A 23,275-nucleotide genomic window follows, 5' to 3' on the forward strand; every position below is an offset into this window, starting at 1 on the left:
TGAGAACTACTTGTCTTTAAATACAGATAAAACAAAGATGTTAATTGTTGGAGGGAATGATGCTGATCATAACAATATTTTGTCATCATTTAATTCAGTTGGAATCCCAATTAATTTTACTGAACCAGCCCGCAATCTGGGAGTTATCTTTGACTCTAGCATGTCATTTAAAGCGCATATTACAAAGTTGTCCAAAACATGCTTCTTCCATCTTAAAAATGTTAGGAAATTAAGGTGCTTTCTAAATAAACAGGATTCTGAGAAATTAATTCATGCATTTATCTCTAGTAAGATTGACTACTATAATGCTGTGTTCACTAGATGTTCAAACTGTTCTTTATACAGCCTCCAGTTAATCCAAAATGCAGCTGCAAGAATTATTACAAGAACAAGAAAATACGAACACATTACTCCAGTTCTTAAATCCTTACACTGGCTCCCGGTTAATTTTAGGGCAGATTTCAAAATCCTTCTTTTAACATATAAAGCATTAAATGGCCAAGATCCGGCTTACTTGTCTGAACTTATCATGACTTACAAACCAGAGCGCACATTAAGATCTCAAGATGCTGGTCTGCTTATGGTTCCAAGGATTAATAAAATAACAGTGGGAGGTCGAGCTTTTAGTTACAGGGCCCCTAAACTGTGGAATGGTCTGCCTACTACTATAAGAGATGCCCCTTCGGTCTCAGCTTTTAAATCCCGGCTGAAGACTCACTACTTCAGTTTAGCACACCCTGACTAGAGCTGCTGATTAACTGTACAGACTGCATCTCTGTTGTTAGTCATTAGCACTAAAACATAAGTAACATGAGAGTTAGAATTGGTCATTAACCCTCACCTATTCAGTTTCTCTTCTCGGTACTCAAATGTGGCACTTGGTGCCACGGCCCACCTGTCAAGTTGTATTGCGTGCCTAAGGTAAAGTCATCCCTGATGGAGGATCGCAGGAATCGTGGGAAAGAGGGGTCCTTTCATCGGATTGGCTGGCCCAACACTGTTTCAGCCGTGGAATGGCCAAATGGGGGAGGCAGCTTGATGGATGAGGTCTCCAGGAGTCTAAAACTATCCAAATTTAATTATGTGATATCATCTACTGTTAAATTCTGCTCCGTACTTCGAAAAATTTTTTATTTTTTATTGAGGATTTGTTCTGTTCTGTGTATTGTACTGTATTGTATTGACCCCCTTCTTTTGACACCCACTGCATGCCCAACCTACCTGGAAAGGGGTCTCTCTTTGAACTGCCTTTCCCAAGGTTTCTTCCATTTTTTCCCTACTAGGTTTTTTGGGAGTTTTTCCTTGTCTTCTTAGAGAGTCAAGGCTGGGGGGCTGTCAAGAGGCAGGACTTGTTAAAGCCCATTGTGGCACTTCCTGTGTGATTTTGGGCTATACAAAAATAAACTGTATTGTATTGTACTTTTGTATTTATAGGTTGCTTTTGGCTTTTCTCTTATGTGTAATTACTTCAAAATTTCATGGTGTGCTTCCTTTTAAGACAGAAGTGAACCTCACCTTTAAAGCACGAAGTTTCTGTTGTAATGCGGTAACTCATTCCCTTAAATGTACAGCGAGGGTCTGCTGTACCACTTGAATTCTTCCCAATAACACATCCTTTTGCAGTTTTTGGAGTTACAGTGATTGATGGAGATGGACCTGGCCATTTCTTTTTGTTATTCCTGTGCTTGCGACTTCGCTCTAGCGTGAATTCTTGAATGTCTCTGAAGATTACTGCTGGTGGTGAATCGTTTGCCACATTCAGAACAGCAGTATGGCCTTTCTCCACTGTGAACTCTTCTGTGTTTCTTAAGGTGGACGATCCTTGAGAATTCTTTCCCACAGTCCATACAACAATAGGGCTTCTCTCCAGTGTGAATTGTTTGGTGGGCCAGAAGATTGCCTATTTGCGAGAATTGCTTGCCACATTCAGTGCAACAATATGGCTTCTCTCCAGTGTGAATTCGGGTGTGTCTCCTAAGGCTGCTATTGCTAACAAATCGTTGGTCACATTCAGTACAACAATATGGCTTCTGCCCAGAGTGAATTCTTGAGTGGTTATACAGACTGCCCGACTGTGAGAATTGCTTGCCACATTCTGAACAGGAATATGGCTTCTCTCCACTGTGAATTCTTGTGTGATTTTTAAGCAGGCTACTGCAGAAGAATTGCTTACCACATTCTGTACAGTAATGTGGCTTCTTTCGTTTACGACTGCCTTGCTCATTATTGTATTTCAGTTTTTGTTTAAACCTTTTCTTCCGCTCGTGAAATACACATGAAGCAGCTGAATTTGTGCTGTGCACCTGTCGTTGAACACTCCTTTTATCTCTCCTTGTTAGTTTCACAACAGGCAGAGAACTCCTTTCTAAAGCGGCTGGCGTCAGTGCCTTGGACCCGGATATCAGAGCTATAAGAAAAACACAAAATATAATGTTGAGATATCGGTAAAACACAATATAACATATACCAAGAAATAACTGCTATATATGAAATACTAGCCATCCCCCTGCGGCTTTGCCCGCGTAGAAGTGAAACAGGACAGTGAGGAGGGGCCTGCCCGGCTTACTACTAACAACGTATTTCCGCCTCCCCTCGGCCCGCAGCCTCTGCAGTTCCGATATATTCACGCTAATCCGAGACAAACAAACCATGATTCTTAGCGCAATGAGAGAAGTCGCAAAATTAACTGGAATGTTCAAGCAAATTATAGAAAAAAAACCAATCTAAATCCGTGAAGTAGGTCTCTCGTGAAAAAGAGGACAGACATACAGACAGAGACATTGAATTATAATTATATAATTATAATATATAATTATTATATAAAGAGAGAGAGGGAGGGATAACACTCAGGTAAAGACATACAAAATGCAGATGTTTGGATGGATATGTCTGACATACTGTGGGTATAGAAGAGAATCCCACCCTTCAGAATATTCCCATTTTTTTTTGCTTCACCACCTTAAATGAAAACACACAAACCAATATTTTTTCCATCTTTACTTACTCAATGCAATCTATAATATCCAAATGAAGATATCACAGCTATAGTTTAGAATTATAAAAAATAAAAAACAAGAAATCCTGAGATGAATTAAGGACCCCCCCACCCAAACTCCATCAGGTGTAAGTGCCCACCATTTCCATTGCAGACCACGGTTACTGGCGTCCTTCCACCTGTGATCAATTGTAATCTGTGTGATTAGTGAAGCTGTTCCTGGAGCATTCATTCCCTTGCTTGGTAGTGCAACTGACAGCAAACAACTGACTAGGGGTGGCAAGCCACCTTCAAAAGATCTCAGGGATAGTGTTGTGGACAGTCAAAAGGCAGGAGATGGAGACAAACAATCTCAAAGGTTTTATCAATCCCAAGGAGCACAGTAAAGTCCATCATAAAGAAGTGGCAAGTGTTTGGTACTATTAGGACCCTCACTGGATTTGGCTGTCCCTCCAAACTGGATGGAAGAGCAAGGAAGAAACTGGTAAGAGAGGCTACCAGGAGGCCAATGGCCACTTTGAAGGAGTTACAGGATTTGATGGCAAAGAGTGGTCATTGTGTGCATGTGACAACAATTTCACAAGCGCTCCACAATTGTGGCTGGTTCAGGAAGGTCGCAAGGAAAAAGCCACTTCTCAAGAAAGGCCACATTAAGGCTCGTTTGAGCTTTGCCAGAATACACCTTGAAGATTCTGATGCCAAGTGGAAAAAGGTCTTATGGTCAAATGAGGCCAAAATCAAACTATTTGGCCTCGATACCAAACGGTACACCAATGCAGCTCACCATCTACAACACACCATATCTACAGTAAAGCATGGAGGGGGCAGCATCTTGTTGTGGGGGTGTTTCTCTGCCACAGGGGCTCTCATTAGGGTAGAAGGAAAAATGGATGGGGCCAAATACCATTAATGTTTTGAGGAAAACCTGCTACCCTCTGCCAGAAAGTTGAGGAATGTTCACCTGTCAACATGACAATGACCCGAAGCACACAGCAAAATTGACCGCACAGTCAGAGCCCAGACCTAAAATCACACTGAAAATCTGTGGAAAGATTTGAAGATAACAGTCCACCAACGCTCACCATCCAATGTGACCGAACTTGAACAGTTCTGTAAAGAAGAGTGGGGGGGGGCAAATATTGAGTGGGCTCAATCTAGATGTGCAAAGCTGAGTGAGAAGAATCCCAACAGACAAGGCTGTCATTAAAGGAAAAGATGGGTCAACAAAATGACATTGACATTGGGGGGTGATCCTTTATTAATCTCATTATGTCTTGGTTTTGATTTTTTTTTATTCTTCTGAACTGTAGCTGGAAAAAATACTGGTTTGTGTTTTTTCATTTAAAGCTGTAAAGAAAAAAAAAAAAAAAAGAATATTTCGAAGGGGGGGATTCTTTTCTATACCCTCTGTATATTGCTCACAACATGGAAAACTTTTGTAAGAGTAGAATTTGAACCCTGGTCCAGTGTGCTCCTAGCATGTGTCTGAGTCTCATATCCTTCTGAGCTAATGCCTAAAAGCTGATACTGTTATTTTATTATTCACTGATAAGTTCACTTCTTGTTATTTTATATAACTCTTAAGAGAAAATGTTATATTTTAAGGTACAGTATAATCATTTTTCTATTCAGTAATCCCTCTGGAACGTAACCCCTGCGATAGGTGAAAATCCGCGAAGTAGCAACCTATATTTATTTTATTATTTATACATATTTTAAGGCTTTATAAACCCTTCCCACACTCTTATAAACCTTTCTCACTCTCTTGTTAACCTTTCCCACACTCTTATAAACACTTCCTATGCTCTTAAACATTGCAGACCAACACTGCTGACCAACACTGCACACAGCGATCAGACGTCGATGTGTCTGCACTCGCTTTGTGAAGGGGGGCAGCTGAACTCACGCTGAGCAGAAATGGACTTTGTGCTGCTTCTGCCAAAATGCCTGCTTGTCGCTCTGCGCGTTCAGAAGGATGAGGAGGAGTGGGGGGTGTGAGGGCTGAACGCACATTCGCTCAAACCCCCCTCCCCGGAGGTGGAGTACGCTCCTGCCACTTTGCATTGTCAAGGGGGTGGGGAGCTGAATGAACGCTAAGGAGAAGTGGACTTTGTGCTGCTTGTCGCTCTGCCTGTCAATAATTTAAAAGCATGTACATCACCAATTTTCCTGTCTCACTGTCTTGTCTTGCGTGAAGTTAAAATGTTTTATAATAGTAAGATGTTACTCATATCCTTAGCCCGACATCCACATATCATATGTGTTAAAGTGTGTTTTATAAGTTTACATGTGTTTAAAGCATGTGGGATGGGTATTTGAAGGCTTAAACTATAAAAATGTTTATTTATATGGTCTTTCTATATCGCGGATTTTCTCCTGTTGCTGATGGGTCTGGAACATAACTTCCGCGATAGGCGGGCAATCACTTGTATTTAAAAACCTGCAAAGTCGTGAATCCGCAAAAAGTGAACCGCAAAGTAGCGAGGGATTACTGTATTTTGCTTAGTACTAAGGTTCCCCAGCTGGATTACAAATTTAGATAGATAGATACTTTATTAATCCCAAGGGGAAATTCACATACTCCAGCAGCACCTTACTGATAAAGAAAATATTAAAGAGTGATAACAATGCAGGTATAACAGACAGTAACTTTGAATAATATTAACGTTTACCCCCACCCCGAGTGGAATTGAAGAGTCTCATAGTGTGGCGGAGGAATGATCTCCTCAATCTGTCAGTGGAGCAAGACAGTGACAGCAGTCTGTCGCTGAAGCTGCTCCTCTGTCTGTAGATGATACTGTTTAATGGATGCAGTGGATTCTCCATGATTGACATGAGCCTGCTCAGCACCCATCGCTCCACCACAGATGTCAAACTGTCCAGCTCCGTGCCTACAATAGAGCCTGCCTTCATCATTAGTTTGTCCAGGTGTGAGGTGTCCCTCTTCTTTATGCTGCCTCCCCAGCACACCACCGCATAGAAGAGGGCGCTCGCCACAACCGTCTGATAGAACATCTGCAGTATCTTATTGCAGATGTTGAAGGACGCCAGGCGTCTAAGGAAGTATAGTCGACTCTGTCCTTTCTTACACAGAGCATCAGTATTGGCAGTCCACTCCAATTTATCATCCAGCTGCACTCCCAGGTATTTATAGGTCTGCACCCTCTGCACACAGTCACCTCCGATGATCACAGGGTCCATGAGGGGCCTAGACCTCCTAAAATCCACCACCAGCTCCTTGGTTTGGCTGGTGTTCAGGTGTAGGTGGTTTGAGTTGCACCATTTAACAAAGTCCTTGATGAGGTTCCTATACTCCTCCTCCTGCCCACTCCTGATGCAGCCCATGACAGCAGTGTCGTCAGCAAACTTTTACACGTGGCCGAGTTGTATTGAAAGTCCGATGTATATAGGCTGAACAGGACCGGAGAAAGTACAGTCCCCTGTGGCGCTCCTGTGTTGCTGACCACAATGTCAGACCTGCAGTTCCCAAGACACACATACTGAGGTCTGTCTGTAAGATAGTCGACGATGGCGATACTCCATCTGGACCCACTGCTTTGCTGACATGAAGTCTCCTCAATACTCTGCTTACCTGGGCTGCTGTAATTGTGGGTGGGGGGGGAACTCTCCCCTATGCTGGTATCAGCAGACGGATGGGTGGAGGGTGCAGTACTCCGAGGTGAGAGTGGGTTAGGGTGGTCAAACCTGTTAAATAAGTTGTTCATTTGGTTTGCTCTGTCCATGTCTCTGTCGATGGTGGCACCCCGCTTTGAGCTGAAGCCAGTGATGACCTTCATCCCATCCCACACTTCCTTCATGCTGTTATTCTGCAACTTCTGTTCCAGCTTTCTCCTGTACTGCTCCTTCGCCGCCCTGAGCTGGACTCGGAGTTCCTTCTGCACGCGCTTGAGCTCATGCTGATCACCACCTTTAAAAGCCCTTTTCTTCTGGTTCAAAAGGCCCTTGATGTCACTTGTAATCCATGGCTTGTTGTTAGCATAGCAGCGTACTGTACATACTGGAACTACAATGTCCATACAGAAGTTGATGTAGGCAGTAGTGCAGTCAACAACCTCCACAATGCTCTCAGTATGTGATCCCTGCAGGATATCCCAGTCCGTAATTCCAAAGCAGTCTCCGCCTCAGGGGACCACTTCCTGAATGAGCATGTGGTTGTAGGTAGGACCCTCACTCTTGGTTTGTAGTGAGGCTGAAGCAGAACCAGGTTATGATCTGCTTTACTAAGCGTAGGCAGCAGGGTGGCGCAGTATGCGTCTTTGACCTACTGTATGCAAACGTTAACAGTCCTATTTCCCTTGGTGTTAAAATCCAAATACTGGGAGAAGGCAGGTAATGTTTTGTCCAGCGTCACATGGTTAAAGTCTCCAGCGATTAGCACAAGCGCCCCAGGGTGCTGCGTTTGTAGTTTAAGCGAGATCACTGTTCTACAAACCATAAGAAACAGGATAAATGTGAAAAAACTGTCACGTCTCTTAAGAAAAGAGTAATAATAATACATTTAAAAAGTCACGCACACCCTAAGATATCAGGACTATCAATCCACCTAGTGGACGGGGTTACATTGTGGTCATTTAAGGTATCAACGTTTGTCATGTCCCGTTAGCAACTGGGTGTAACCAATCATGTTAAAAGTTTTCTGATCATGTAATGAATTCCTTTTTTTCCAGTAGTGACCTATTAAATGAATTGTATAAATATAGCGCAGAAGACACTTTATTTTTCCTTGCAACACTTGTTATTAAGATATGCTGTTGCCTCTTGCAAGATTTAGATAAGGAATGATGATTGATTCTTTCTCCTGCCTGTGTTTTATTGCTTAAATTTATTGCTGTTTCAAATTATTTTCTTCCGCACTTTGCAAAAGAAGACTCTCAACATCACAATAAATATAAGAAACTGGCTATGTCCTCACACTTAGTCACAAATACCCCAGTCAGCACAGAGTGGTCCTTCTCAATTCAAACTAAACACTTATCAGACTGCTCCACTTGTCAATCCTCTTTATCCCTGTCACTCAGATATAGCATACACACTCACTAGATTCACACTAACGACCCTATGGAGCTTCCTTGCACTTCACTGAGGGAGCTGCTAATTTTGGATTACTCGAGTCAACACATAGGGGCAATAATTTGTGCACAATTAATAATTAATACATTTGTTGCTTGTTAAAAATAATTTTTAGTTTGAAAAGTACAAATATATCAGATCTACTAAAGCTGTTAGAATACTCCATTTTACAACAGTATTGATTTTTGACCATATTCCTCACTGCTACTGCCATAATCAACAGAACCATTCCCACTTACACAAAATAATGTTTTAGCAAATAAAATTATATATATATATATATATATATATATATATATATATATATATATATATACGTTTATAGGTCATAGGTTTATATTGAAAAACTGGTTTATATCAATGTAGTTTTCTATAGGATATATAAGTAAGAAAGTATTCACAGCGCATCACTTTTTCCACATTTTGTTGTTACAGCCTTATTCCAAAATGGATTAAATTCATTTTTTTCCTCAGAATTCTACACACAACACCCCATAATTACAACGTAAAAAAAAGTTTACTTGTGATTTTTACAAATTTATTAAAAATAAAAAAATTGAGAAAGCACATGTACATAAGTATTCACACCCTTTGCCATGAAGCACAAAATTCAGCTCAGGTGCATCCTGTTTCCCCTGATCATCTTGAGATGTTTCTGCAGCTTAATTGGAGTCCACCTGTGGTAAATTCAGCTGACTGGACATGATTTGGAAAGGCACACACCTGTCTGTATAAGGTCCCACAGTTGACAGTTCATGTCAGAGCACAAACCAAGCATGAAGTCAAAGGAATTGTCTGTAGACCTCTGAGACAGGATTGTCTCGAGGCACAAATCTGGGGAAGGTTACAGAAAAATTTCTGCTGCTTTGAAGGTCCCAATGAGTACAGTGGCCTCCATCATCTGTAAGTGGAAGAAGTTCAAAACCACCAGGACTCTTCCTAGAGCTGGCTGGCCATCTAAACTGAGCGATCGGGGGAGAAGGGCCTTAGTCAGGGAGGTGACCGAGAACTCGATCGTCACTCTGTCAGAGCTCCAGAGGTCCTCTGTGGATAGAGGAGAACCTTCCAGAAGGACAACCATCTCTGCAGCAATCCACCAATCAGGCCTGTATGGTAGAGTGGCCAGACGGAAGCCACTCCTTAGTAAAAGGCACATGGCAGCCCACCTGGAGTTTGCCAAAAGGCACCTGAAGGACTCTGCTCTGATGGGAAAAAGATTGAACTCTTTGGTGTGAATTTCAGGCGTCACGTTTGGAGGAAACCAGGCACCGCTCATCACCAGGCCAATACCATCTCTACAGTGAAGCATGGTGGTGGCAGCATCATGCTGTGGGGATGTTTTTCAGCAGCAGGGACTGGGAGACTAGTCAGGATAAAGGGAAAGATGACTGCAGCAATGTACAGAGACATCCTGGATGAAAACCTGCTCCAGAGCGCTCTTGACCTCAGACTGGTGTGACGGTTTATCTTTCAGCAGGACAATGACCCTAAGCACACAGCCAAGATATCAAAGGAGTGGCTTCAGGCCAACTCTGTGAATGTCCTTGAGTGGCCAAACCAGAGCCCAGACTTGAATCCGATTGAACATCTCTGTAGAGATCTTAAAATGGCTGTGCACCAACGCTTCCCATCCAACCTGATGAAGCTTGAGAGGTGCTGCAAAGAGGAATGGGCGAAACTGGCCAAGGATAGGTGTGCCAAGCTTGTGGCATCATATTCAAAAAGACTTGAGGCTGTAATTGCTGCCAAAGGTGCATCGACAAAGTATTGAGCAAAGGCTGTGAATACTTATGTACATGTGATTTCTCAGTTTTTTTATTTGTAATAAATTTGCAAAAACCTCAAGTAAACTTTTTTCACGTTGTCATTATGGGGTGTTGTGTGTAGAATTCTGAGGAAAAAAATGAATTTAATCCATTTTGGAATAAGGCTGTAACATAACAAAATGTGGAAAAAGTGATGCCCTGTGAATACTTTCCGGATGCACTGTGTATATATATAACACCCAAACCCTTACAAACCTGTGATCTTCGCTAAGGCCCACCAAGTCCCTATTAACTGCTGTGATGCTTTTTCAGAGAATTTTGGTGGGTTAAGTTTGAAAATGCCACTGTCCATTTTTTTCTGACATATTGTAATTATTTCCAGGTGCTATAACTGTGGAAAATGAGTGCCCTTGTGAAATCTCATAATAAGCCTACCACTGCTGTTTGATCTGATTTTCACCACAGTCGGGGCCTGTTCAACGCCATTCAAATTGTTATTATTTGTTTAAAGCTCTTCACAGAGCACAGGCTCACAGGGCTTACACATTTATAGCTATAATGCATTGCCAGTAAATTATTAAACCATAAGCAGACACATTATATTAATCAGAGCAAATACAAAGGTAACCTTAATGTTTAGCATAAACAGATCATGATCATGTCCCATATACAAGTGACAGAGGTATGACCGGTTGGCAATGGAGGACAGTAAAAGAAAACTCCAGTTGACAGCTTTAATGGAATAAATAAACCTGGGGGTCTGCGGTCAGTATTAAAAGAAAAGTTAGCAGCCCTTATCCCCAGCCAGGTGTTCTCCACTGTGATAAATACATGCAGTCCGATTTAAAACTGGACTAATATGAGAGCAGAATTTCATTATCAAGTTCCAGGCTCCCAAAATCTCTGGAGCTACTTTAATAAATTTAAACAAGCGATCATGCTGCTCAAGAATGACTACATTTACTTGAGTAGTTTACTAAAATTTAAACAACTGTCCTGACTTTTCACCATACATTTTTCAGATGTAAAATATGAGACCCCCTCTTTCAGATTCACATCCCCGAAACCTTAAAACATATATATTTTTTTATTTTTATTTTGCACTTACTTTTCCCAGACTGATTTGAAGGTGACGGCTGATCTACCTGACTTCGAACAGATGAAATGTCCTCCGTTCTCATTTTGTCGCACTTTAGTGACTCGGACCGCAGCTTGACGTTGTTATGTTTGGGTTTCTCAATGCTGACAGACGTTTCCTCGGCCTCTTCTTTAATGTCCACAGTCCCCTGCTCATAATCCTCATGTTTAATGCTGAGACTTTCCTGTTCGGAGTGGTCAGACTCCCACTCACAGTCCTCTTCCTTAATCGTTACAGTCATGATCTCCATGGTGTTTGTGTCACACATGTCCTCTTTCATATCCATCCCAATGCTGCGGTAAGTGGCAGCTGCTTCTTCCCTGCTGTTGAAAAGAACAGGATTGAATTCCATAGTGATCTAAACACATTTGAAATTCACTTTACTGTAGACTCCCTGCTAAGGTTTATGCAAAATCAGACTGTCTAGATAGATAGATAGATACTTTATTAATCCCAAGGGGAAATTCACAGTCTAGAGCAGGGGTCTCCCAACACGTCGCTCGCAAGCTATCAGTAGCTCGCCATCTCTTTCCAAGTAGCTTGCCAAAGGGTTAATGAATCCTACATAAATTTGAAAACTTGATTAGTCAAATTAGGGGTGGGCAATCTTTCCAAAAAATCTTAACATGATCCACAATCTGAACTGCAATCTGTCTTTTCAATGTGACATACCCTTAAGAGAATATCTGGACTCGCGACTCATCAAGACCTCAGTAACACTTTATTTTAAATATCAAATAAAGTTGAATTTAATTGTTCTCTCATTGCTAGCAAAGTGGAGTTAAGGACCACACCCTGAAGCTGGTGAGCGAGTGAGGAAGGCCCCTCCCCTTGGCCTGCTACCTTTTTCTCGGATTTGCGCAAATAAATCGGTACTGCAAGCGAACTATGATACATAGAAAAATCAACGGGAATGTTCAAGCAAAGTATAGTAAAAAAAAAACAATCTAAATCTGTTAAGTAGTTCTCGCATTTAAAGCAGACATACAGACAGACATTGGATTTTCTATATTATATATTAATAAACCTTCAAAATAATGTGCAGTTAAAGTCTCAGCAGCATTCTCAGCATTTCTGGAGCTCACTAGAGCCAGATAACTATAAGAATCTTCACCAAGCAGCTCTGAAAATGTCTGCTTTGTTTGGGTCTCCATACCTCTGTTAGTCTGACATGAATGTCATGAAATAAGAAAGTTTCAGAACAAGACTGAGAGATGAACATTGAAATGACTCCATAAGAGTGAACCTAAGTGGCTCCACTCCACCATACACCTCAGTGCCAGTTATCTGACTAACTAAAAAACACATCACACGCGCAACTGGACATGTGAATAAAGTGACACAGTGACATGGAACAAAATGACAAATGAAGAAGTCATATCTGTGGATTTGGAATTGCATTTTGTTTTGACAGCATTCATGTTTTAATTCAGTAGTGTGAGATAAACTGGAAAATGCATACAGACACAAAATGCACTTGCAGGTGAACTATTTTTTGTGATGTTTTAATGTAAAATGTGAGTTGTGGACACCAACATTTTGTAAATGTTCAGGAAAAACAAGTGTATTCAGTTTGTTTGGGTTGAAATAAGTGATGAGAATGTTAGAAAACATGAGTAGCTCTCGGCCATTTACATTTTATAAAAGTAGCTCTCAGGGGGGAAAAAAAGGGTGGAGACTCCTGGTCTAGAGGCATCACACTTTACAGAGCTGACCATACCTCATTACTGTTCATATCAAATTATCAAGTGTAAAATAAATAATAAATAATAAGGACCACCTCACACAGTTGTGGCCCACCACCATTAACCATGTGGCTTACACGTATTGTGTTTAACAGTAAAGGTGCTGAAAGGCAGGCCACTGGATTTATCTGACATATTTAGTTAAGATTTGCTAATTTCGCTTAGTTGTGGGTCTTTAGTTCAGTATGCGTGCCAGGATTTCAATTTACAGTTAGCTGTACTCAAAGCATAGGAAACCCCCCCCCCCCATCCCAAATGGGACTTCACTAATTGCCAGATCCCATCTGTCCTTCCATCTTCACAGCAGAACAATCTTAAAGTGTGTGTCAGTATCTTCCTGTATCACAAGCAAAGAAAGCGGACTGTTTCCTGATGCATTTGTATACATTGTCAGCCCTGCCGTGTCTGTGAAAATATCGTGAGCAAGCCACCTTCCACCATGCTCATCACTCACAATGATTCAATAAACAATGGAAACCTGTTAAGAGCAGTCTTTCCTGTATCCTCAGGGAAATTCTCTGGTATATGTCAACCATATATGTGATCTCACCTATGAAGGGGAAACCAGACCAGTAATGGTATTGTGACTGCAGCATTTAATTTAAATGACACAAGCTATGGAGGGTGATCAAAGCAGCAAACAATCAGTATGGAGACAGGTTATAAAATGATTTCAGTGGCAGCAAACTACGTCGACTGTAGAAAGGTCTGTAGGCGATCAGCAACTGTAAAACCTCACCAGCTGTGCCCACCTCACCTTGCTCCCACAGCTTTGCTTGTTTTTAGCCTCACTGCTCACACTTGTTAAGTGTTGCGATGTGTCCAGTGCTACTGGGCAGGTGACAGAGACAGACGTATGTAAAACTTTATATACTTTCAAATGCACGCAAGCCTTGGGCCCAGACCACATCCCGTCCCACATCCTGAAGGTGTGCGCCATCCAGCTGTCATAGGCATATCCTGACATTTTCAACTTGTCCCCTGTCTTTGTGCCACAGTATTTTAAGAAAATGACAACGGTGCCTGTGCCATAGCAATCTTCTGTTTCCTGTCTGAATGACTACTGGCTTGTCACGTCAATCTCCATTGCTGATGAAGTGTCTACAGAAGCTGGTCATGATCCACATTAGCCACATCATCCCCGACACCCTGGATCTGCTATAGTTTAAAGAACAGCATAATAGATCTTGTGGATGATGCCATTCCCTCACCCTGCACACCGCTCTGGGACATCTGGAAAGGAGATACACCAATATCGAGATGTTGTTCATTGACTATAGCTCTGCCTTCAAGACGTGATGCTTGGTCTGAGAGGATCCATTTATAACTAGGTGTTTGATTTCCTGAAAAACAGACCTCAGTTAGAAACAACTGGCAAAAAGAACTCCATCATGCTATTCACAAACATCGGCAGTCTGCAAGTCTGCTGCCTTAGCCCACTGCTGTACAGTATTGATCACTTATGACTGTGTAAGAAAGCATGCAGACAACAGTATCATCAAGTTTGCAGACGACACCACGGTGATTGGCCTCAATTCAGTGACAATGGCAATGAAGCCTACAGCAGGGAGACAGAAGACCCAACTGCATTGTTGCATAACAATAACCTCTCTCTGAATACCGACAGAACAAAGGAGGGCATTGTTGACTTCAGAAAGAACAAAGGCAGTCAGGCTCCACTCCACATCAATGGCTCCCCTTGTCCAGAGAGTTAGCAGGTTCAGATATCTGACTGGCTCTTGTGGCTTGTCAACACCACCCGCATAGTCAAAAAGGCTTAGCAAAGTCTCCTTTTTTTATGAGGAGGTTAAAGAGCTTTGGGGTTGGAACCAAAACTTTAGGGAACTATTTCCGCTGCACTACTCTACACTACACTATCCTGACTGGATGCATTACTGTAGGGCAGTGGTTCTCAAACTGTGGGGCGGGGCGCGAAGATGTGAATAAAAAGAAAGTACTTCTATTGAAACCAAAACAAATTAACTTAAACTACATTCTGATATTAGAAAAATAAATAGTTAGATAAATGTCGATAAAAGTTAAGTAGGTATAATAAAATATGCATCTCTGATATATCATTAACTCTTTTAGGGCGGATGTCGACTTTTGTCGACAGGAGGGGTTGAGGGCGAATGTCGACAAAAGTCGGCATCCATGGATAGACGGCGACAATCAGTTATTAATGGCAACAAAACTCACTGTCACGTCGCAGGCATTCCCTCTGTGCTTGGAGGAATGCTAGACTCGTTGACTCGGCAACTAATCCTTGCATGTGCATGAGTTGCGAAATGTAAACAATGGCAAGATGGCATCGACATGTCACAAGGGAGCGAAGCGACTGCAGAAAAGAAAACACTCGGCAGACAATGTTTCGCGCATTATCGCGGAGTCGGACTCTGATTTTTCAGAATCGGATTTTATTGACAGTAATCAGGAGATCGAACAAGAGAGTGAGAAGCCGGTATCAGCTGCTCGGACACCAGCCGATGCCGCACCAGCTGAGCACATTCACACAGCCGATGCATCTACGGCAAGGTTCGCGTGGGAGGTATACACAGACATTGATCCGTGGGAGCCGAACTGGCTACCGGACTTCACAAGACGGCATGGCTTGCTGTTGGACACGACAGATCACCAGCTGCTGAACTACTTCAGGCTACTCTCTCCTGATGCTGCTTTTCAGCTACTGTCAGACGAGACAAACAGGTAGGCAGAGAAATTTTTTGAATCACCAGCTGCGCTTGCATCGCATTCTCGTTTTTCAAAGTGGAAACCCACAACAAAAGACGAGATGAAGCGTGCTGTGGTATTACAAATAGAGATGGGACAGAACTGGTGATATAACTTCAGGGAGCACTGGTCCAAACGTGCTTTGTCCCCTGGTGGCTTTGGACAGGTTATGCAGCGTGATGATAGGTATGTGATGCCGCAAAGTTTTATTCACTTCTGTAATAAACAGAAGCAAATCCCATGGGGTGAGCCAGGCTATAATGCCATGCATAAAGTTCAGCCCCTGCTTGACATTGTGGAACCAACATAGAAACAGTTTTATCAGCCTGGCTGTGATTTGTCTGTGCATGAATCTATGATAAAATAAAAAGGGACACCTTTTTTTCTGCAAATATATTCCAGACAAGCCCACAAAGTATGGCATAAAGGATTTTGTACTGGCAGAAGCAAACACTGGTTTCTGCCTGAAAGTAATTACATATACAGGAAAGTATTTCTTTCAAAGAGAGAACTGTCCCTTGACAAGTCAGGTTGTGCTGGAGCTGCTTCAGGGCTATGAACATTTGGGTCATGTTGTGTACATTTGGCCAATTTTTATACATGCCCAGAATTGTTCATGGAGCTACAGAGCAGAGGAATTTGAGCTTATGGCACAGTGAGTGTGAACAGGAGACACACAGGCCTTCACAGTTGAAGCCAGACAGGCTGAAGATGAAAAGGGGTGACAATACGGTTTTCATGCAGGCGGAAAACTTGGTGGCAGTAGCATGGCACGATGGCAAACGGGTGACTTGTCTCTCTACAGTACACACTAACAATATATGTGAGAAAGTGCAGCAACAGACAATTGAAAAGTAGGCACCAAAGCAACACGTATTGTAAGCAGTGCAATGTGGCAATGCATTCAATTGGCTGCTTTGAGCAGATCAGACTTTGAAGGACTTTGCTGTGTAAAATGTATGTGATGTGTATGTGAAATCATAGAGTATGCAGGCTCATACAACATGCAAGACAGTAACATTTGTGAAAAGTAAATATTTTTTGTTGATTTCAATTGCTTTGTGTTCTTTTTTTAAAAAAAGTTAATTTTTGGAAAAATATTCAGCCCTGGGAGAAAAGAAACAAAAAAAAAAAATTAGCCCTAAAAGAGTTAATTAAAAAAAGAACAAATTGGTATTAGTGGGCTCCTTTCTGAAAAAACGTTAGGGGGGGCACGATTAAAACGGTTATGAAAACTCGGGTGGGAAATACTTAAAGGTTCAGAAACGCTGCTGCAGGGATTGGTAACTCCACTTGCCAAAACTGCAAATTCCTCCAAAGTACTGCCCATTGTTTCTAAAAAATCTGGGGCTGATCTTCTACAGCTACCATCTACTCAACCAGAGATCAGAGAAGAGCTGCCTCCATCATATTTGAAGCCCACCACCCAGCTCATCCCTTGTTTTCACTTCTGTCTTCTGGTTGTCATGTTTCTGCCCTGGCTGGCGTTCACAGAGACATTTGTTTGTTTTGTCTAATGTTGTATCATTTATTTGTATTAATGTTTCTTTTGTTTATTATGTTGTAAGGTTTCTAAACTTTTTTGGGACTCCCCCCAACTGGATGACATCCTGAAGAGAGTCCTGAAGTGCAATCGCTGCGTTTGTGGCAGACAGCATATCCGTTGCCGGGGCAACTGCAGGCTCCCAGCGAAAACAAACCCGAGCCGTCTATGGTTGCACTTTAAGTGCTCGTCGTCAATGGGTGATACAAGGAACATTAGAAATGCAGGGAACAGGATTACTTGGACACTAACCTGCCTGATTGATGTGTCTGTGTATAAGAGAGTGGTAGATCCCGCTACAATAAATAACTGTGCTGTTCCATTTTCCAAGCTGAATAAAGTTGGTTTTGCTAAAGTACTGAGACTCAGCCTCGTGTTTTCGGGTGCAAGACAGGGACTCACACGTCATAAAGTATATTTTTCTTTGTCCTTATTTGTAAGTGGAACTGGCCAAATTACAAGGGGCAGTCAAAAAGTTGCCAGAATATGTGATCTAGCGGGAGAGTGAGAGATCAGATTGCGCACACCTGGTTGAGGAGGGTAGAGAAGCACGTCTGAAGACCAGTTAGAACAGGTCTGGATTGGTTTCAGTGTGTAGTATTGTTTTAATTACTGTTTTGAGTTAGACGTGTGGATAGTCATTTGGCGCAATGTCACAGCACTTGCTAGCATATCTGAAGCCAATTTCCCCAATTTGAACATGAACTTGATGATAAAGCGTTGTCTGAACTGCGACATTGCACCAAATGACGACACACATGTTTAACTCAGATTGCCAAAACCAATCCAGACCTCTTGTAACTGCTCTACAGACTTGATCACAATTCTGGAAACTTTTTGACTGCCCCTCGTATGTCCCATGTGTTTTGTGGGTGGTCTCCCAATGGGGAGGGGCCACCTGCCAATCACAACCAGGAACTGCCCTCCAACCTATTGATGAGAGGGACTTCTGTAGTTCCTGGTGACTCCTTTCGAACGTGCCACAGAGTGGAGAGTTTGTTGTGTTTACTGTGACTTGTGCTATTGCATTTTGTGTGTTCTGGATTTTTCAAACCTGTGCTCTGTTTCTCGACTACATCTTCGGATTCCGTATTGGGACTATGTTTATGGATTTTTGAACCTGTGCTGTTTTTGACTACACCTCTGGATTCTGTATTGGGAGTTTGTTTGCTGTGACTGCCTTGCCTGTTCAGGCAATCCCTTTGAACTCTTTGGACATCATCTAATGTGGTCTACCTAATTTTCTGCATGAAATGTCCTCACACTGCACTCTATGTGGGAGAAACTGGACAAACACTCTGCCAGAGAATGAATTTCCACAGGTTCCACATTAAACATGGCAACACAGATGTTCCTGTAGTGGCCCACTTCAACAGTCATGGACACTGTGAGAGGGACTTTAAAGTCACAGTGCTTATGGGCAACTTCAAAACACAGCAAGAGAGAAAAGAATGGGAAGTTAAACTTATGCTAAAATGTAATACATCACAACATGGCTTGAATAAAGACAAGAGTTTTATGGCCAGATATAAGGATTGTTTACATCTCTCAGAATGACAGACAACCTGTCTACAGATCCACATTGTTTTGAAAAACTCATTACAAACTTCAAAAGACTTTGTTGGACTGTTATCTTATCCAAAGATCTTCACCATACATTGTTCTTCTCTCTCTTGTTAAATTAACCCTAGCCTGAATGAACCTATTAATTTTTTACATTTAAAATTTCTCATTTAAATATTTACCAATGTTGTTTCTTGTCCTAGAGTGTGTATATAAACATAGGGAACTCCAGTGTCTGTATTACATTTTGCCTGAAGAAGGGGCCTGAGTTGCCTCGAAAGCTTGCATATTGTAATCTTTTCAGTTAGCTAATAAAATGTGTCATTTTGCTTGGCTTTTCTTTGCATACAAGTTGATAAATATTTTGTATGTCTTTATTGATAACTTGTAGCACTAATGTCTATCATTGATAAGAACAGCAATGGTTAGATGGTGTCACACACTTGCGAGTAGGGGGACGTTGTATGGACCAAGCAAAGGTAATTCCACACCAGGCCTGGGGGTGGCAGGGTGCACTAAACCTTCTCCTGTTCTCTCTACAGACCAGCCGCGGGAAAACCTATCTGATTCAGTGCTGACAATGCCGGTTCCAGCACCCATAAGAAGGTCACTTCCGGTCCTGGTGCACAGAATGACGTCACTTCCGGCACACAGGCTGACGTCAGAAGGACATCACTTCCAGTTCCCTTACATCACTTATGGTCTGATCCCTTAAAGAAGCCATCTTTTCCAACCCTCATCAGTTCTGTTTTGGACTCAGTATTGTCAACAGCTGTGTGCTATTTCAAAAAACCATTTGCAGCCAGGAATATTATATGGGTGGCTTCTCCAAACCTTTTTACATGTGTTGAGTCTGTTCCTTTTTACAATGGTTAAGAATCACCACCCCACCCCCTTATAAGAACAAGTCCTTTGTAGTTTTACAACAGGGTTGGAGGAAATGCCTTAAACAAGTTTGCCTAATATTTCTCTGCTAAAGTCTCTCAGTGTACCCCCAGAGGAAAGCCAGACTGCCTAACTGCCAAGCTTTACCTTAACAAATGGTTTGGAGGGCAGGTGTGAGGGTATTCTGTCCCCCCATTGGTCTGAAGTATTACTGTTTAGAATTGGCTTGTATCAGAAACCTTTAAGTACCACGACGCCCTATTGGCTGTAGGGGATGGACAGAAAACCTTTAAATGTGCTTGCTTTTCCCAGCTCTCTGTCTCTCTCTAACCAAGCTGATGATGTCTCACACCATGAACTGAAAAGGACAACACAATGAAGAGCACAGCTCGGCAGCCATATTGAGACAGGCATGCGGCCTGTCTGAAGAAAGCTGACCACAAACAATGCCTTATAGAGACATTTTAAGTAACAAGTCTGTGTGCCGCCTGAAACTACACATCACCATTTTATCAGGTTGTATGATTGCCAATATTCACTTGTACTTTGCATATTGTTATTATTTATGAATATTATCATATATCATTATCATATTACACATTATTAAAAGTGTAACTTAACTCCTGCTTGTCTTTTACTACGTCTAGTTGCCGGAGATTATACATGTAGAAGGGAAGGTGGGGAGTATACAGACGGAATGGTGGCTCTGAGGCTGGGGATCTGCACTGGCAACCAGAAGGTTGCCGGTTCGAATCCTGTAAATGCCAATAGGGACTCTGCTCTGTTGGGCCCTTGAGCAAGGCCCTTAACCTGCAATTGCTGAGTGCTTCGAGTATTGAGAAAAGCGCTATATAAATGCAAAGAATTATTATTATAATTATAAACAGTGGTAAGTCTGTGAGATTTGAGGCATTCTGACAAAGGCTACATATTAATAATACAAAAGGGGGAAAGTAGAGCAATATACTGTATTACTCTACCAAGACAAAATAGTCACTGAACTCCCAGTACCCTGATCTTACTCGCCCTTACTGTGTACTGTACCCACCTGCTGGTTAATGTGCAATTGTACTGTATGTTACCCTTTTTTAAATTGTTATTCACTGTATTATTTATTTAATTAGTAAGAAGTCAGGGAAAATGACACTTTTTATTGGCTAACTAAAAAGATTTCAATATGCAAGCTGTTGAGGCAACTCAGGCCCCTTCTTAATCACTTGATTACACCTTGCCTGAAGAAGGGGCCTGAGTTGCCTTGAAAACTTGTAGTACTAGGGTGTTGTACCGTGTTAGCCATTATGAATGTAGAGAAAAGCCAAGCAAAATGACACCTTTTATTGGCTAACTAGAAAGATTACAATATGCAAGCTTTCGAGGCAACTCAGGCCCCTTCTTCATTATTACATCTTGCTTGAAGAAGGGGCCTGAGTTGCCTCGAAAGCTTGCATATTGTAATCTTTCTAGTTAGCCAATAAAAGGTGTCATTTTGCTTGGCTTTTCTCTTGAAAACTTGCATATTGTAATATTTTTAGTTTAGCCAATCAAAGTTGTCATTTTACTTGACTTCTCACTACATTCATAATTGCTAACACTGTACAACACCCTAGTACTATTTATTTAATTAAAAACACTGTGCTCAGGCCCCGTGAGGCATAGGTGTGTGCAGTATTGTGGTGCAGCAGCCCCGGAGTGTTGATGAGATAATTGGTGGATCATGCATTCACATGCTGCTCAGTTGATTTCCTCATTGACGCCCACTGAAGTATAAAACAGCCTGAGCAGGACAGACAGGAAAAAAGGAAAAGGATTGAGAAAGAAATGAAAAAGATGGAGATGGAGGTTTAAGGAAAGGATAAGGAAAATGAAATATGAGTAGACAGGATTTTGGACGAACCAGTGCTACTATGGAGCGGAGGCAGGCGTTCAAGGCATGTGACCCTGAGAGGAGCAGGCAGACGACTCTCTCACTGCCTGCGGAGTGCTTGAGGAGGAGGAGTGACCAGTCACCCCAAATGGACTTCCACTGATGGTAACGGGAGAAAGGAAAAGTGGGACTCACTGGGTTTCCTGCTGAAGGCCACGGGATAGTGGCAGGACCACGAGTCGGATTTGAGGGTCGACTGCGCCTGTCAGAGGACGTCTGACTGTAGTGGGTAAGCAGAGGAGACGTCAGTTTTAGAAAGATCCCCAGAGGTTTGGGAATGATTTTAAAGTACAGATCCTGTGTATTTTAACGTGTTTTTGGGTGTATTTATTTCAACTTTTAACCTCCATAAGAGCACGGATTTTATTGAATTATTTATCGACTTATTTATTTAAAGAAGTTTACACTGCACTTTATTTTATTTTGAACAGGTTTTTTTTTAATAAAAGCACCGTGCACTTTGCACCATCCCCTGTCCGTTATGTGTCCACATTGCCCAGTCCATCCTCATTTTCATGACTATTGTTGTCCCAAGTTCAAGGCAAGTGATGCCAGCTGAAGGCAACCCGGGCATCACAATCACGGAATAAATTTGAAAAAATTACACCCCACGTAAAAGAACATGTAGAGCATGCACAGGGAGCTGAAACCCATCTGTACCATCAAGGAACGACACTCCGAGTTCAGTCCCAGAGATTGTGTCATGGTTCACGACCCAACATCCCACCGATTAGCGTCTGGTGGATAAAGTCCTTCTACCTCGCTATAACTATAGTGCCTCCTACCTGATGTGATATTTCAGCCAGGGTTCCTCCCCTGGTGAGGTTCAAATGCCATTTTTATGTGTCTTTTTTGGTTCATTTTTGATTCCTTTGTTTATGTTGTAAGAGTTGAATTTGAACCCTGGTCCAGTGTGCACCTAACATATGTCTGAGTCTCAAATCCTTCTGAGCTTATGTTTAAAAAAGCTGCTGCTGTTATTTTATTATTCACTATGACAAATGTGTATTTCGTGTTATTTTATGTAACCTCTTAAGAGAAAGTTATATTTATGGCATAACCATTCTTCTATAGTACTAAGTTTCTCCTGGTTTGTACCCAGCTGCATCATAAAAAATTAAAAAAAAATAGATCTTTGTCCTTTTGTTCAAAACAAGATATATCTAGACAGGAACTCGCACGTCTCCTAAAATAAGAATAAAAATAATACATTTTAAAAAGTCATGTACATCCTAAGCTAACAGGACTATCAATCAAATTGTGGTCATTTAAGGCAGGGGCCGCCAACTCCAGTCCTGGAGGACCACCGTGGCTGCAGGTTTTCATTCTAACCATCCATCCATTTTCCAACCCGCTGAATCTGAACACAGGGTCACGGGGGTCTGCTGGAGCCAATCCCAGCCAACATAGGGCACAAGGCAGGAACCAATCCCGGGCAGGGTGCCAACCTACCGCAGGACACACACAAACACACCAAGCACACACTAGGGCCAATTTAGAATCGCCAATCCACCTAACCTGCATGTCTTTGGACTGTGGGAGGAAACCGGAGCGCCCGGAGGAAACCCACGCAGACACGGGGAGAACATGCAAACTCCATGCAGGGAGGACCCGGGAAGCGAACCCAGGTCTCCTAACTGTGAGGCAGTAGTTTAAAAACCCTTTTTTTTTTTTTAAATGAATGCCCTGTTTGTGCTGCTAATTAACTTCCTGTGAATTCATTTTAATTGAATTGCTTCTTTAGGATTTGTTCCCCTGAATTTCTTTATCATTCCTCTGAATTGCTTCATTTCTTTCCTTAAGTGGCACCCAAACAGAAATTAATGTGAAGTGAGTGAGCCAGCAGAAGACCAACTAAGTCAGGGCCTCAAACTCCAACCAGTTGCTTAATTAGG

General features: G+C 42.0%; 1 protein-coding gene across 1 annotated transcript in view; it reads right to left on the reverse strand.

Moving 5' to 3' along the window:
* Positions 1–352: 352 nt before the first annotated feature.
* Positions 353–23,275, reverse strand: part of LOC114667717 (oocyte zinc finger protein XlCOF20-like) — a 28,390-nt gene continuing 5,467 nt past the window's right edge. Inside the window, exons 2-3 of the mRNA XM_028823139.2 lie at positions 10,961–11,313; positions 353–2,407 (exon numbers count right to left, since the gene is read on the reverse strand). Of these exons, the coding sequence (XP_028678972.1) occupies positions 1,674–2,407; positions 10,961–11,276 (1,050 nt within the window). The 5' untranslated portion in view covers positions 11,277–11,313 and the 3' untranslated portion in view covers positions 353–1,673. The remainder of the gene's footprint in view (positions 2,408–10,960; positions 11,314–23,275) is intronic.

The sequence above is a fragment of the Erpetoichthys calabaricus genome, chromosome 1 (genome assembly GCF_900747795.2).
Source record: "Erpetoichthys calabaricus chromosome 1, fErpCal1.3, whole genome shotgun sequence".
NCBI classification, from domain to species: domain Eukaryota; kingdom Metazoa; phylum Chordata; class Cladistia; order Polypteriformes; family Polypteridae; genus Erpetoichthys; species Erpetoichthys calabaricus.